The sequence below is a fragment of the Pipra filicauda genome, unplaced genomic scaffold (assembly GCF_003945595.2).
Source record: "Pipra filicauda isolate LSUMZ 115617 unplaced genomic scaffold, ASM394559v2 scaffold212_size3012638_pilon, whole genome shotgun sequence".
In the NCBI taxonomy this organism is placed as follows: Eukaryota; Metazoa; Chordata; class Aves; order Passeriformes; family Pipridae; genus Pipra; species Pipra filicauda.
This window is the reverse complement of record NW_024104324.1, coordinates 122,103-135,013: the sequence shown is the minus strand read 5'-3', so window position 1 is coordinate 135,013 and position 12,911 is coordinate 122,103. Positions and strand designations below refer to the sequence as shown.

The window sequence follows — 12,911 nt, the reverse complement described above, 5'->3', positions numbered from 1 at the left end:
TTAACTTCTCTCTTGTTCAGAAGTTTTTAGCAAGTCCCAGCTGGGGTAGGTCACTGTGTCCAGCCTTTTGACACAACATATTCTTTCTCTGGAATATTTTCAATTGCTTTGTACAAGCTGCAACAAAAGCATGGTCGTTATTCCTCATGGCAGCAACAGGAGGGAACACAGCAAAGGTGGTGGGTGGGAATGAAAACCAATTAAAATAAGTGTTTTCTAGTTGGATTCAAGCATTAAAGACTGGCTTGTTGCTTTGACCACAATGTTTTAGCCAGCTACTGGTGCTGTCTCAGACTGCAGGGACTCAGGGGCTAAAAGGAGACAGATGGAGCAGCTCCCAAGGGCTAAGAACATAGGAGAAACAAGATGCATAGAGAGAGAAATGTTTTTATTAGTCCAGCTGATATAGCTAGAAAAAAATAGACAAGTTTTCAGGCATCTCCTTCCATTAGGTAATTGCTGTGAGTGCAGTAACGACGCCGTGTTGAGGAGAGGCACCACTAAATGAACACTCTCTGATTACAAGAAGCAAAACCAGCTATTTGCCAAGCGTCTGTGAACAGTGACATGAAGCACAGCATGGGGGAATCTAAAGAATATACAGAACCAACCGGTTGTCTCTTGCACCATTTTCTCTTCCCTGCTCTCACAAGCTTCGTACAGAAAAATCCCTGTGCTGATTAACTCAAATACAGGAACACCCAGCACAGAACAAAACTCTTAAATGTGATCTCCTCTCCCCCACCCAGTTAAATTTGAAACACATAGAAAGCTGTATTAAAAGAAAAAAATCTGATCAGAGATGTTCACTCAGCCTTTTCTCACCAAAATTAAATTAGCTTTACCCCAGCTGGAGTCATCTCCTCAGCTAAGTGACAGCCTGCAATCACAGCCTTAGAAATATCACAGCCTTTACAAAAGAAAGCTTCAGTTATCTACGCAAACCTATATAAAGCCACAAGCCGTGGAGCTCTGCATCAACCTTTCATCATGCTCCCTCTATCAAAGCTGGGTTTTAGCTGTGGGTAGAGCTATTGAGCAGGTGCATCTGCATGAGCTGCAAAGCTGCTGTTTCTAAGGGTGTGATGCTCATAGTTATCAATACTTCTGGAAAATGTTGCTCTTGTAGGTTAATAATGTGATGCTTCCAAGCTCCAAGCACACATGTACAGCCATTCTGAAGAACACACCCAGAGAACAGCCTGAGCTTGCAAGCCAGACCCAGTTTGGAAAAGAAAACTAACTTACCATGTTTTAATTGACTATACTGCTCATTTTTAATTTCATGGGACAACTGGTGCATGGGCCATCAAAAGCCAGCTGAAGAAACCAAATTATCTGGTACTTTCCCGTAACTGGCAGCTTCCAGCCCCCATCTCTTCCCTGGCTGAACTGAAATCACTTACAGAGAAGCATGGGTTTAATTAATTTAGATTTCACCTCACTCCTGAGCCTCAGAAGAGCCGTTGGTTGTTTATACCACCTCTCTGCAGAGCCTGAGAACAAAGACAATCTTCTTCATACAAACTAGCTCAGGGTCAACAGTACTATGGACTGAAGTCTGATCTCAAAGCACTGCTTAGTAGCCCCAGGAGGAGCCAATGGAGAACAGCAGCCCTCTGCACCCAGCCCTGTCTCCTCTCCCACACAGGAGTCAGCCTGGCTTGCTGTACTCAGGATAATAACAGTTTATAGTTGGCATGAGCAGATGCACAAGTCAAAGCCTTGGAGGTAGGGCATGTTTGCAGTGACTCATGTTTAACACTAGTTCTCAAATTTACAGCAACTACAATCAAGTTAAAGGTTCAACTTTTGCTTTAATATTTCAACTCAGGTAGTCTGCAGCAGCACAGCCAGGAAGATGTGCTTGCACACAAAACCAGCCCATCTAGCATAACTACAAAAACCAAGTCACTTAAATCTCAAAGACATTCAGTTAACATATCTAAGACATCTCAGGCCAAACAATAGTTTATTTCATTTTGAGCAACATCTCAACCATCAAAAAAATAAACTCTAACACAGATGGATGGAAGACTTCTCTACAGTGTAACTAAGTGGGCTCTGACCCCAAGGGTTTGAATTGGAGTGACCTTTTATTATTCATCCAATAAGTTAGGAAGCATGAGAATAAAGTGCTTTATTTCTGAGCTGGCATGAGGTCATCAATGGACTGGCCTTTTTCAAGGCGTTTTTCCATTTCAATGAGCAGCTTCACACCATCCACCACCATCTGCACCAGCTCCACCTCAGAGAAGCCAAGACGATCAGCATTGGAGACATCAAACACTCCTCCAACAGCAGCTGTGTCCACACCACCTGCAGCAAGAGATTTAGTTAGAACACTGACCACAGCCAGAGCAGGTGAGTCTGCCTGTCTTCCCTCACCAGCTGGAGGTGGGGACACAGCAAGATGATTCTCTACAAGCTGCCACTGGTGTCTCCTCCTACGTGCAGGGAGATAAAGCCACATGTGACTGCCAACATGAACCACAGACCTTGCCACTAGGCCAGGTCTTTTTTTCTTTTGACCCATGAGCAAGCTAATCCACGGTCAGAAATAACTTCTGACTAGGAGATAGCTCCGGTGGGTAAATCTGGATTCCCATCCCTGCTTGCAATGTGAACAGCTGCCACCAGGTCCATCTTATCTGGTGCTCAGAATGACACACAGGACATAACCAGAGAGCCACATGCAGCACAGGGTAAGCAGAGCACTGGCATCCCCAACTCCTCTAATAAACAATTTAAAGACTTTTTTCTCTCCACGTGCTTTACAAAGGAACCTTTTGGATGGTCTGACAGGCAATGACAGTGTGAACAAGACACGGCTCTGGCTGTAGCCAGGCTTCTGATGGTGTCTTAGGCCATCAGTGTATCAACTCTCACCTGTGCCTCGTTTCTGCAGCCGAAGCCTCTTGAGGACTTCTCCAAACTTGTCATTTTTCCCAAGGTGTGGCAGCTTGATGTGCACACCAGCACGGAGCCCTGTTCCGAGGTTGGATGGGCAGGTCAGGATGTAGCCCAAGTGTGGATTCCACATGAACTCATAGTTTTTGGCCTTGAAGAGAGTTTCTATCTATAAATAGAAAGAATGGATGTTTAGAGATTGTTCTCTGCCTGAAGGATGTAGGACATCCATTAGTGCTCATTTACAGCTTCAGTCACCTAGCAACAGCCACAACACTTGGAACAGCTATTTCAGTCACATAAGCCCCCTCCATTTGGAAAAAAGGGCCACCAACAAGGGGCTTTTAAGGCCTTAATCTTGCTCCTAGGGGTGAGACAGGCTAAGTTTAAAAGCTACACTTCTTACATCACTATCTCCTGGAAAGTTTGATTTAGTACATGTCAAGTTGACACATCTCTTAGGATCAGGAAAGGGGCTGGTAAAGCTGAAGTTCATATCAAAACTAGGAGAGAACAGCATCCAGCCTAAAAACTTCAGTCCAGCTTTGCCCATCCTCATTCAAGTAATTTCTCCTCTCACACAAGGTGTCTCAGAGCTTTAGAGAACTATGTGGAATTTCTTTAAAATACATTTTAGACATTTGGATAAGGGTGCCACCATATTAGAAATGTATTCTAGATTTCATAGCTGCAAGGCTTTTTACCAATATAGGTGTTTTGGAGCCCTCACAGCTCGGGACTTCATCATGATGTTTCCAGAGATCCAGGCTATGAAACACAACCATGCAGGACTCGGGAGGGGGCTTGAAGAAGTTTGCATTTCAGCTCTAACTAGAGAACCACACACCAGCTCAGGCAATATTGATTTACCTTTGTTAGCCCAGTACAGAAGCGCTGAAATACTTCCTTCATGTTGCCACCTTTTTGCATGGAAATAACTCTAAGATGATCCTCCTCATTGATCCAAACAAGGAAGGTCTTGTTATCATTGTGCCTAGGGACAAAGCCAACAAGTCGTTGTCTTCCCACCTCTCATTTTGAAGAGCACTAAATTGCTCATCACTGTAGCTTTTATTTCAAGAGGCTCACTTAATTGCTTCATCAAATAAATGGATCTTACTTCTTTTGTCTATGCAGTTAAGTATAGACCTGCTCTTCTCAAGAGGTAGTTTGAATTGGCCTTTATCTAAACAGGTCAAAGTAATAACATGGCATCAACCCCTAAAATCTGCTCAACCCCCTAGCTCACTTGTGGCCCCATTTTACAAATTTAAGCCATTTCATCTGCTCAGCAGTCTGCAAAAGGGTGACCAGTACAGACTCTGAGGCAGCCTTGTGTTATGGACATCACTATACCATGTTGACCACATATAACAGAGCTTTTTTATCAGAATTGTCAGCTTCTGTTAAATTGCATTTCGTATCTTATTTTCACTATTAATTTTTGATCAGAGCTTTTCAGAGATGCTGTAAAAACCTCTAAACAATGGTACTCTCTTGTCCCAGCTTGCAGCTGACAGCAAGTACTCTCTCCGATGATATTTATCATGCTGGTAATTTCTGAACTTGATTAGGATCAAAAATTAGCTAGTACCCAAGGAAAGTTATTTATGCAGACAACACTAAGACATTACACTTCAAGTCTGTAGATTAGTCATGCACAGATGACAGCGCTATCTGGTGCTGGCAATCTGCAGGTAGATGATGCAATCTTAAAGGTGACCTACAGAAACAACGAGTGCTTCCTCTGGGTTGTACTGAAACAGCTGCAGTAATAAGATTGGAGCATTCCTGGTGATGAAAACCTAGCCCTTAACTTACAAGGGAGCGAGCTAATTATGCTGCAGAAGCTCCTGAGATGCAGAGTTTTATGTAGGTGACCTACATCTAACAAGCAGAATCCTTCCATTCCATACCTCTGCATCAGTCAACTCCTGTCACCGAGTCTCTGGGGACAGGGGGAAATCTTATCACTAGTACAGGTAAAGTCATACTAGTCCAGCACCAGTGAGTTTCTGCAAGCAGAAGTCATGAGACTCCAAGGGAGTAACTATGCATCCAGGACCAACTCTGAGCTAAGACACTGCTATGGTTTGTACCACAAGTTACTCTCAGCTCCTGGACAAGAGTTAAATGTAGTGGTACATCTGCTCCATTAGAAGTGATCTACTTTTATAAGCTGATTCAATTTTCCTCTGGTGCTTCACTAACCTGGGCTGGATGGGCAGCCTCTGGTTCCAGGCTAGCCAAGCTGGCTTGTTCCTACCAGCATAATAATACTTGTCCAAATTCTGCTGGTTAAGCTGCAACTTTCCCCAGAGGATAACACAGAAGTTTCTCAATAGATTCAGTATTACAAGTTGAAGCTGCTGTTTAGTCCAATAGTACCAGTCCACCACCAAAACTACAATATTTTTTTGCAGGGATCTCATACAACTCCATTCTTCCAGACATACTCACCAGATGCCCCTGGCATCAGGCCAGTCTCGTGCCATCCCAGATGCCAACAGAAGAGGAGAAACTGGCTTGTCAAACAAGAAGTGGTCATCAATCAGCTGCTGCTGCTCTGCATCAGTCATGTTCCTCAGAGCATAGTACTTTCCCTTGAGATCACCGTCCAGACTACCCAGAGCTGAAAGAGAGAGGCACTTTCAGGATGGGACCAAAAGTGTTAAGACATCCCCAGCACTTTACAGACCACACACACAGTATGGCCATGTCTGATCTGCTGCATTTGGTTCCTCCCTTGCTTTCATCTGCAACGGCAATGCCTTTGTGGCATTGCAGAACTTGAGGCAGTATCAGATGATGTGTCTGCACCTTCCAGGCTTATACAAGTAGCCTTTGTTCCCTTACATGCGGTATAGAATCCTTACTGCTGCAGAACTTACAAGTGGACTGCTTTCTTCCAAGGAGAACCAAGGTCATGAATATAACAAACAGTATTATTCTAGTCAAAGACTATTACCCTGCCCTTGAGAGGTTTTGGAACAACCACTCTCCCAGCCTCCAGAATATGAACCTTGAGCATATCATCATTCTTTTACCTAATGGCATTGGAAGGCAACAGAAACAACTTCCAGCTGAGGAGTTTCACTGAAAAGTAAGACTTACTCTACTCAGCTGCAGATTTGCAGCAAGACTACACCTCTAAACAAGCTGAGCATTAACGAAAGTAAATTAAAAGCAGCCACAGAATACTGCACACCCATGACTCAAGCCCTGTAGTTGCCACATACCTGTTACATTTCAGGTTTGGGCCCTGACGAACCAACTTCTTTCACCACACACACAGACAGAAGCTTTTGAGATCAGCAAAGGTCAACTTAACGCAGCCCAACTTCCCTCTGACACGTGCTCTTGCTCTCAGCTACACACTGCAACGCTGAGGCAATGCTAATGCAATGAGCCTTTTCCAGGGAAGGCTTCATGTTCAGACCAAGTCTCCCGGGAGGTGGCTTTTGCCAACTGCCTCCATTTTCAAACTGCAAAGAACAGCTCTTGCACAAAGGACAGACATATTTCCCTGATGCACCCAGTTCTCACTTACCTTCAACAGAGAGCTTCTCAATAGCCCGCCTCTCTCCTCGACTACAGTGCGGGGGAAGACAGAATCCACGGATGCTTCTCCCAGTTCTGACACGGGAACTTAGCACATAATTGGGATCCAGGTCATCACCTCCCTATAAATTGGGAAATCAGTGAGTACAACCCTGTTACCAAGATACCTCCCCTAAGTACACGTAGCTCCCATACATTTGAACGTGCACCTTACACTTGAGGAATTGACACCTTGGTCTGTAAGACCATGTCTTACTGTAGGACTATTTCCTTCAGCATTAGGTCAAGTATGTGTGACACAACCCTTGTTTAGAGGCCAAGGGTACAGCTACTAAGCAGTCCTAAAAGACAGGGATACCACCAGACCATCAGTTTTATGTCCATTTCAGACTACAATCTGGGCTTCTGTTACCCCTTCAGATCTGCAATCTAGAAGTATCAACATGAGGCAGAACCTTCTTTAGGTAGGTGTTTACTCTTGCAAAAAAAACCTTATTCATTACTGTTCTCCAAACTTTCTTATTTTCAGTATGACCTACAGCAAGCCCATCAACATGTCATCAGGAACTCCTAGATTTTACAGTAACATTTTAAATCCATAAACCAGGCAGAAATCCTTACTCCTAGCCATAATATCTATTCGATAGTATGACACCATCAGTTGATATTTAAGATCCAAGATCAGATAGCAGGAAGTGTTTAATTTTTATGACAGGCCACGACTCCTAGGACAGTGTTGTTCAGGCTTGACTACTACAGCCCACGGTTCATGGAAATACATAAAGGTGTTTGGTACAACCTGTGCCACAGCAGCACCTGAGGCAAGCTCCTGCTGCATGCCAGCTGCCTGGTTCTACCCAGCCACTGACATCCTACAGCAGCAAACTCTTCAGTCTGACTGCATCAGACTCATAGCCCATGTGTCTGTGCTCCGTGGAAGTGAGGGGACAGAGCCTGAACAATCAGTTTAGGCAGCTGCCAACAACTTTACAGTCCTTGGGCCAGTAACCTGTAATCGATCACAAGTTTATACCTGCAGGTTATCAGCATTCAGGTCGGTCTTGTGCTGATCGCTTGGTTTGTAGCCACCATGCCTGTCTTCAATAACTGGATCAAAGAGCTCCTTAAACACGTCATAGGATTCTTCATCACCAGCCACACATCCTACTGTCATTATGAAGGGATGGCCTGAAGTGGTAATAAAGTCAGAAGAGCTAAGTTTGGGTGACGTTTGGCTGTACTCCAGCGCAGCACTAACCAGGCAAGTTCTTTAGTGGCAAGTCTAGTCACTTAGAAATTCATTCTTACATAAAAACATTTGGAGAGACCCTACATTTTGCACTTCATCCAGTTAATCAAATGCAGTGCTATGGAAACCCATAGCTGTTGTCATTAAACCATGCTCCTTTGTCAAGCTTGGTTTAGGACAAATTTGCACAGCACATCTAATTTTACTAACTAATTTAGATCACTGGATAGAAGTCATGTCTAAACAATCATGCTTTGCTGTAAGCAAGCATGCTTCGCTTTTTTGCTCCTTCTGCTACAGAGCTACATTTCTGTAGTCTGCTCATAAATACCACCTCCACAAGATTAGTTTTAAGTCACCATATTCAAAAGCACCAGTTACTTCAGCTGGTTCACACGGAATATTCTCAACGCGTTTTACCAGGATTATCAACCCCAGTCTGAATGACATCATCCAGGGTGAAGCCACTGGGCGTGACTCTGTCTCTCAGTTTCGTGTATAAATCCAGGGTTAGAACTTTGGCCATGTGGTTGTTGTGGGTGCTCAGGTCCGGGTACTCCTCATCAGGAGGCAGTCTCTGATTATTTAGTTGGGCCATTTTGATATTGCTAGAGTAAAAATAAATACTGTAATGTTAACATGTAAACACATCTGCTCCCCCTTTTTCATAGAAGTGCTAGAGAACATCACATAACCAGTTTGGAATAAGAACAGACCAGGACAGTCAGGTAAGTCAACATTCCCCCCCTCCCTCCCTGGTTGCATTATAATTAGGATGTATTTGGTTTGAGGTTTTTGGTGGGTTTTTTTTTTCCTTCAGATTTAAAGTATTTAGCAGAGTAGTTACATAATTGAAGTGTCTGGGAATTGATATGTCAGATCACAGCATGGAACATGGCTTGAAGGAGCACAGCCTCTTAATAAGGCCATGCCTTTAGCGCAGTCTCTGAATGCTTTGCAAGATTTGCCCCTCAGTAGCTCAAGAGTTTTGAGTGCCGTTGTCAAGAAGCACTTCCAGTCAGGAGGGAGAACAGATCGTTATGCAGATCTAACGGTCCCATTACCTGGGTTGTCAACCCCAGTCTGGATGCAATCATCCAGGGTAAATCCACTGGGGGTCTGTTTATCTCTCAATTTCTTGTACAGGTCCGGGGTCAGCACCTTGGCCATGTGATTGTTGTGAGCTTTCAGGTCAGGGTACTCATCCTCAGGTTTGTACTTCATCTTCAGGAGGTTGTGGCTGTTTGAGAAGGGCATGGCTGACCCTACCGTAGTCACTAAGGGAGAAAGAGGGGAAGCCTATCACAGGGGGCTTGGTAGCCTCCGAACCGCCCGGGGGAACGCCAGGCACCCAGGCAAGGTCACCTTGGCTCGTGTTCCACCCGCGCCTTTCACACCTTTGCTGCTACACCGCTTTCCACAAGCGCCAGGAAGGAGGAAAAAACCAGAAGTTCTTCACCTCCACCAGCCTGGCCGCAGGGGCAGGGGCTCTCCCGCCTCCCGGGTAAGGGGACGCCCCCAAGGTCGCCGGGAGCGGCCGCGGCAGCGCCGGGCAGACCCCGCGAGTGGCTGCGGGGCGGGGGGAGCGGCCGGGCGGCCGCGGGGCAGGGGTGGCTCGGCCCCGCCGGGACCCCGGTCCAGCGGCAGGTGAGCGGGGCGGCTCCGCTGCGCCCTCGGAGCGCGGCCGCGCCTCCTCCCAGCGCTGCCGGACCACAAGGTCCTGAGCAGCGGCAGCGCCCGCCGAGCAACGGCTGCTCCCCGGCCAGGGACCGGAGGGGCGGGCGGCATCCGACAAGCCCTTACACAACAGACGGCTCCCTCGGGGGACCTGGACGGGGCGAGCATATGTAACTACCCTGCTAAATACCAGGTTAATCTGGTTTTAAAGCGGGGCCAGCCCAGTGAGCACCTGCGTCGCGCCCCGCGCCCCGGCTGCGCCCCTGCCCCGCGCCGTCCCCCGCTCCCCTCCTCAGCCGGACCGGCTCCACCCCACATAGCAGGGGAATAAAAAGACCAAAAAAAAAAAAAAAAAAGGGAAAAAAAGAAAAAAAAGGAAAAATACAAAAAAAATTGAAATCCCTTGTCTTAACGCTGCATAGCGGCTGCCCCGGTACTTACCGAGGGCTCCGCAGCTATAGCAAGGATGTCCGCGCTGCTCCGCGCCCCGTAACGCCCGAGCCGGAGTGGAGCCCCGATCCTGCCGTTGCGTCCCTTTTATATAGAGCGCTAACCGCCGCCCCATTGGCCGTTATTTATAGCCCATTCATTCCATTGGGCCGCGCGCCGGAGGGCGGGGCCAACGCTCCGCTGCCGGCCGGTCCCGCGCCTGCCGCCATTTTGCTCGGCGTTGGGGAGGCCGCGCGGGGGCGGGGGGACCCCCTGGGGCCGCTCCGGCAGAGCCGAGGGAGCCGCGGCGCCTCCGCTGAGCGCTGATGTGTGGGCAGAATTCCGTCTCTGTGCGCCATCGTGCACCGACAATGGCCCGTTGCCATGAATATTGGCTCTTCACACCTCGGTCGAGGATTCAGCCGCGGGTGTGATAACGTGCCATCCCAAAACTGAGGGTTATGTAATGTCAGCACTGGTCGTTACTGTCAGCAACTGCCCCTGAGGCGGGTGCGGATCTGGCGCCCAGCCCTCGGCAGCCCGGCTCTGCTGAGGGAGGACCTGCACCTCGCCTCCAGCACCTGCGAAGCCGTGGGCTCGTTTTACAGTTTAAAGTGAAAGGAAGTAGGGTGGTTGTGTAAAGCACAGCGAATCCTCTGCTTGTCATGTGCCAAAAAAAAAAAAAAGAAGTCTTAAGCTTTTATTGGAGAGTGGGTGATTTCCTGCTAAAGATGGGCACAGGAACTCTGGGATCTGACCCATCTAAAGCTCACCTGAAATTCGCAAAAACAGTGACTTCCACTGGTCCCTTTGTGAGCCGGTTTGTCCCAAAGCCAAGATGCAGCTGAGAATCCTGATGTTTGCAGAAATAAATATATTAACAGTGTGAATGACTGGCTTGATCTGACTTTCACCTTTACATAATAGTATCTTTATCTTTCTCTGATGTGTGTTTCTCACAGCAGAACCCATGTTTATTATCCTCCTGTCCAAACAGAGTGTACTTATCCACGTGAATGCGGATCTGAGTCCCACAGTTGCCTTCCTTGACACAAGCTGTGAATGTCAGGAGACATCACCTAAAACTCTTTCCCTACCACAATCCTTTCAGCACCACAACCAGTACCCTCACCCTAACAACAAGAAGTGAGGGCACTTTACAGAACTGCTTAGGATTTAAAAATAATAATGTACATATAGAAAAAATCATTGCAAAATAAAAAGCCTAGACTGCCTGAAATAAAAATATACTGTGTTTGGCTGCCATCCAGATTTCCGAGTTATTCCAGGTCTGGTAGACTGAGATGCTGAATATACAGATCTCCAGGAGAAGCCAAGGGCTCAGCATCTGTACAAGTCCGGCCTCTTATCTTCCGGATCAAAGAACAAATCCTCTCTCTAGGACTGCTCTGCACTTTTAACCTCACAGAATCTTCCCCTACATATTACTAGTTTCACACAACGCTCACACTTCAGAATAGTGTAAATTGCAAGTAATGCCACGGCTAAACAAGTATTAAATGAATGTAAGCGCAAAACTGTACCCAGAGTCCTCAATAAATTAAAATATAAATATAGTACTGCTGGATTACCTCAGCTGCAAACATAATTCTGATTGTGGATTTTTCTAACGTAAAACACGTAGTTTTAATATTTTATTTGAAATAGAAATAAAACTAAAACAATTTTCTTAAGTTATACCATATTTTTGTGGTGGTGTTCTTCACAAAAAGAAAAAAAAAAATCATATCAGGGTAGGTTCTGAAGGTTCCTTTCACCTTATTCCATAATCTATTGCCACACAAACAAAGAAGCAATCAACTGTTCTGTAATGTAATTGTTCAGTAGATTTGTGGAGTCAAGGTCACCAAGATCCAAAATCCAAGGATCTACTTCTGTTCATTGGATATGCTCTTTCCCTCCCAGTCTTGCAGAACAGGAAACACCAGTCATTATAAGCAGGTAGTAGATCTCAGTGTGCCATACATTACAGCATTTCCAACACAAACAGAGACCTGTTTTTCACAGAACTTTGGTCTGAGAAGCAGATATGGAAAGAGAGTCACGGGTGCAAAAAGATTAAAATATGTTCAATTTATATGTTTAATAAACAGTGCACTCTCTACCCCTTTTCCCTCACCACTACTTGACAAACTTCTAGTGTGCAGTAAGTCAGAAGTGGCTGGGTTTTACTCAGACAGCATTTTAAGATCTGCCAAAAGCTGTGTGTAAACTGGATCCTACCTTTGTCACAGCATCCCATGCCAGCTTCCCTGGTGACTTAATTACAGATGCTGTGCCTTGTGTCAACAGCCTCTGATCACCCGCTCTATCTGCCTCATCTGCTGGGAAACACTTGCTTTGGATAAGCCTGTATGGCCTGTTAGACTGTGATAAAGGTGCCAATACTCACTTTCCATGCTGGGATGGTATCTTAGCGAATACTGACTTATACATGTTGAGTTCTGCAGCTCAGGATGGAAAGGTGGGGTGATTACTCCAGAGATCTCTGCACTGAGCTTTAACAATGAAGAATTAAGGGAAGTTAATCATGGGCCATGCAGCTAACTTCCTAAGAGGCTTAATTATAAATGTTGTGCAGTGTACAACTGCAAGAGAGGATGGGTGCTGGCTAGTGAATGTGTCTTCTGAAATTACTTGCGTGAATGTAAGATGAAGCTGAAGATTTAGGAGATAAACATTTTCTTAAAAATGTAGAAGAATATTCCGAATTAGGAAACAGCAAGAGAAAGTAGTTTGCTATAAACAACTGAATTGTCTCCAGTTCCTAACTGACAACTAAACAGCACTTGAAAATTAAACATAACACTCATGTAATAGTAAATTAAAGAAATTGGTTATAGTTGCATCTGCTTGTCAAGTGAAACTTCTCTTCCCATTTATATTTATCACTTAAAATGTATGTGCCTAGTTATTATCCTTGGTGTACTTTTTCTCACTTCTTAGGCAGTCTGTTGAAAATTACTGATAGTTTCCAGTGAGCTGAGGGCCTGTGGAAACTAGGAGTTGCTAAGTGCCTCAATCTTGCACACAGTCAGGCCCACAGTGATCTGAACATCAGCTC

General features: G+C 45.7%; 1 protein-coding gene and 1 long non-coding RNA gene across 3 annotated transcripts; both read right to left on the bottom strand.

The window, feature by feature from the left end:
* Nucleotides 1–371: 371 nt before the first annotated feature.
* Nucleotides 372–9,944, bottom strand: CKB (creatine kinase B). 2 transcript variants are annotated; one of them, XM_027735515.2, is made up of 8 exons: nucleotides 9,839–9,944; nucleotides 8,785–8,997; nucleotides 7,505–7,659; nucleotides 6,461–6,593; nucleotides 5,371–5,542; nucleotides 3,781–3,904; nucleotides 2,890–3,079; nucleotides 372–2,319 (listed from the first exon to the last, which is right to left on the bottom strand). In XM_027735515.2, the coding sequence occupies exons 2-8, from the start codon at nucleotides 8,975–8,977 to the stop codon at nucleotides 2,141–2,143; spliced, it is 1,146 nt and encodes a 381-aa protein (XP_027591316.2). In that variant the 5' UTR covers nucleotides 8,978–8,997; nucleotides 9,839–9,944; the 3' UTR covers nucleotides 372–2,140. The 2 variants fall into 2 exon arrangements, with proteins under 2 accessions (XP_027591316.2, XP_027591317.1); XM_027735516.2 differs by lacking the exon at nucleotides 8,785–8,997 and adding an exon at nucleotides 8,141–8,328 and having other exon boundaries at nucleotides 1,956–2,319; nucleotides 9,839–9,916.
* Nucleotides 9,945–11,468: 1,524 nt separating this feature from the next.
* LOC113995438 lies at nucleotides 11,469–12,318 on the bottom strand. The gene is made up of 2 exons (XR_005563492.1): nucleotides 12,240–12,318; nucleotides 11,469–11,863 (listed from the first exon to the last, which is right to left on the bottom strand). It is a non-coding gene; the product is annotated as an uncharacterized LOC113995438 (long non-coding RNA).
* Nucleotides 12,319–12,911: the final 593 nt, after the last annotated feature.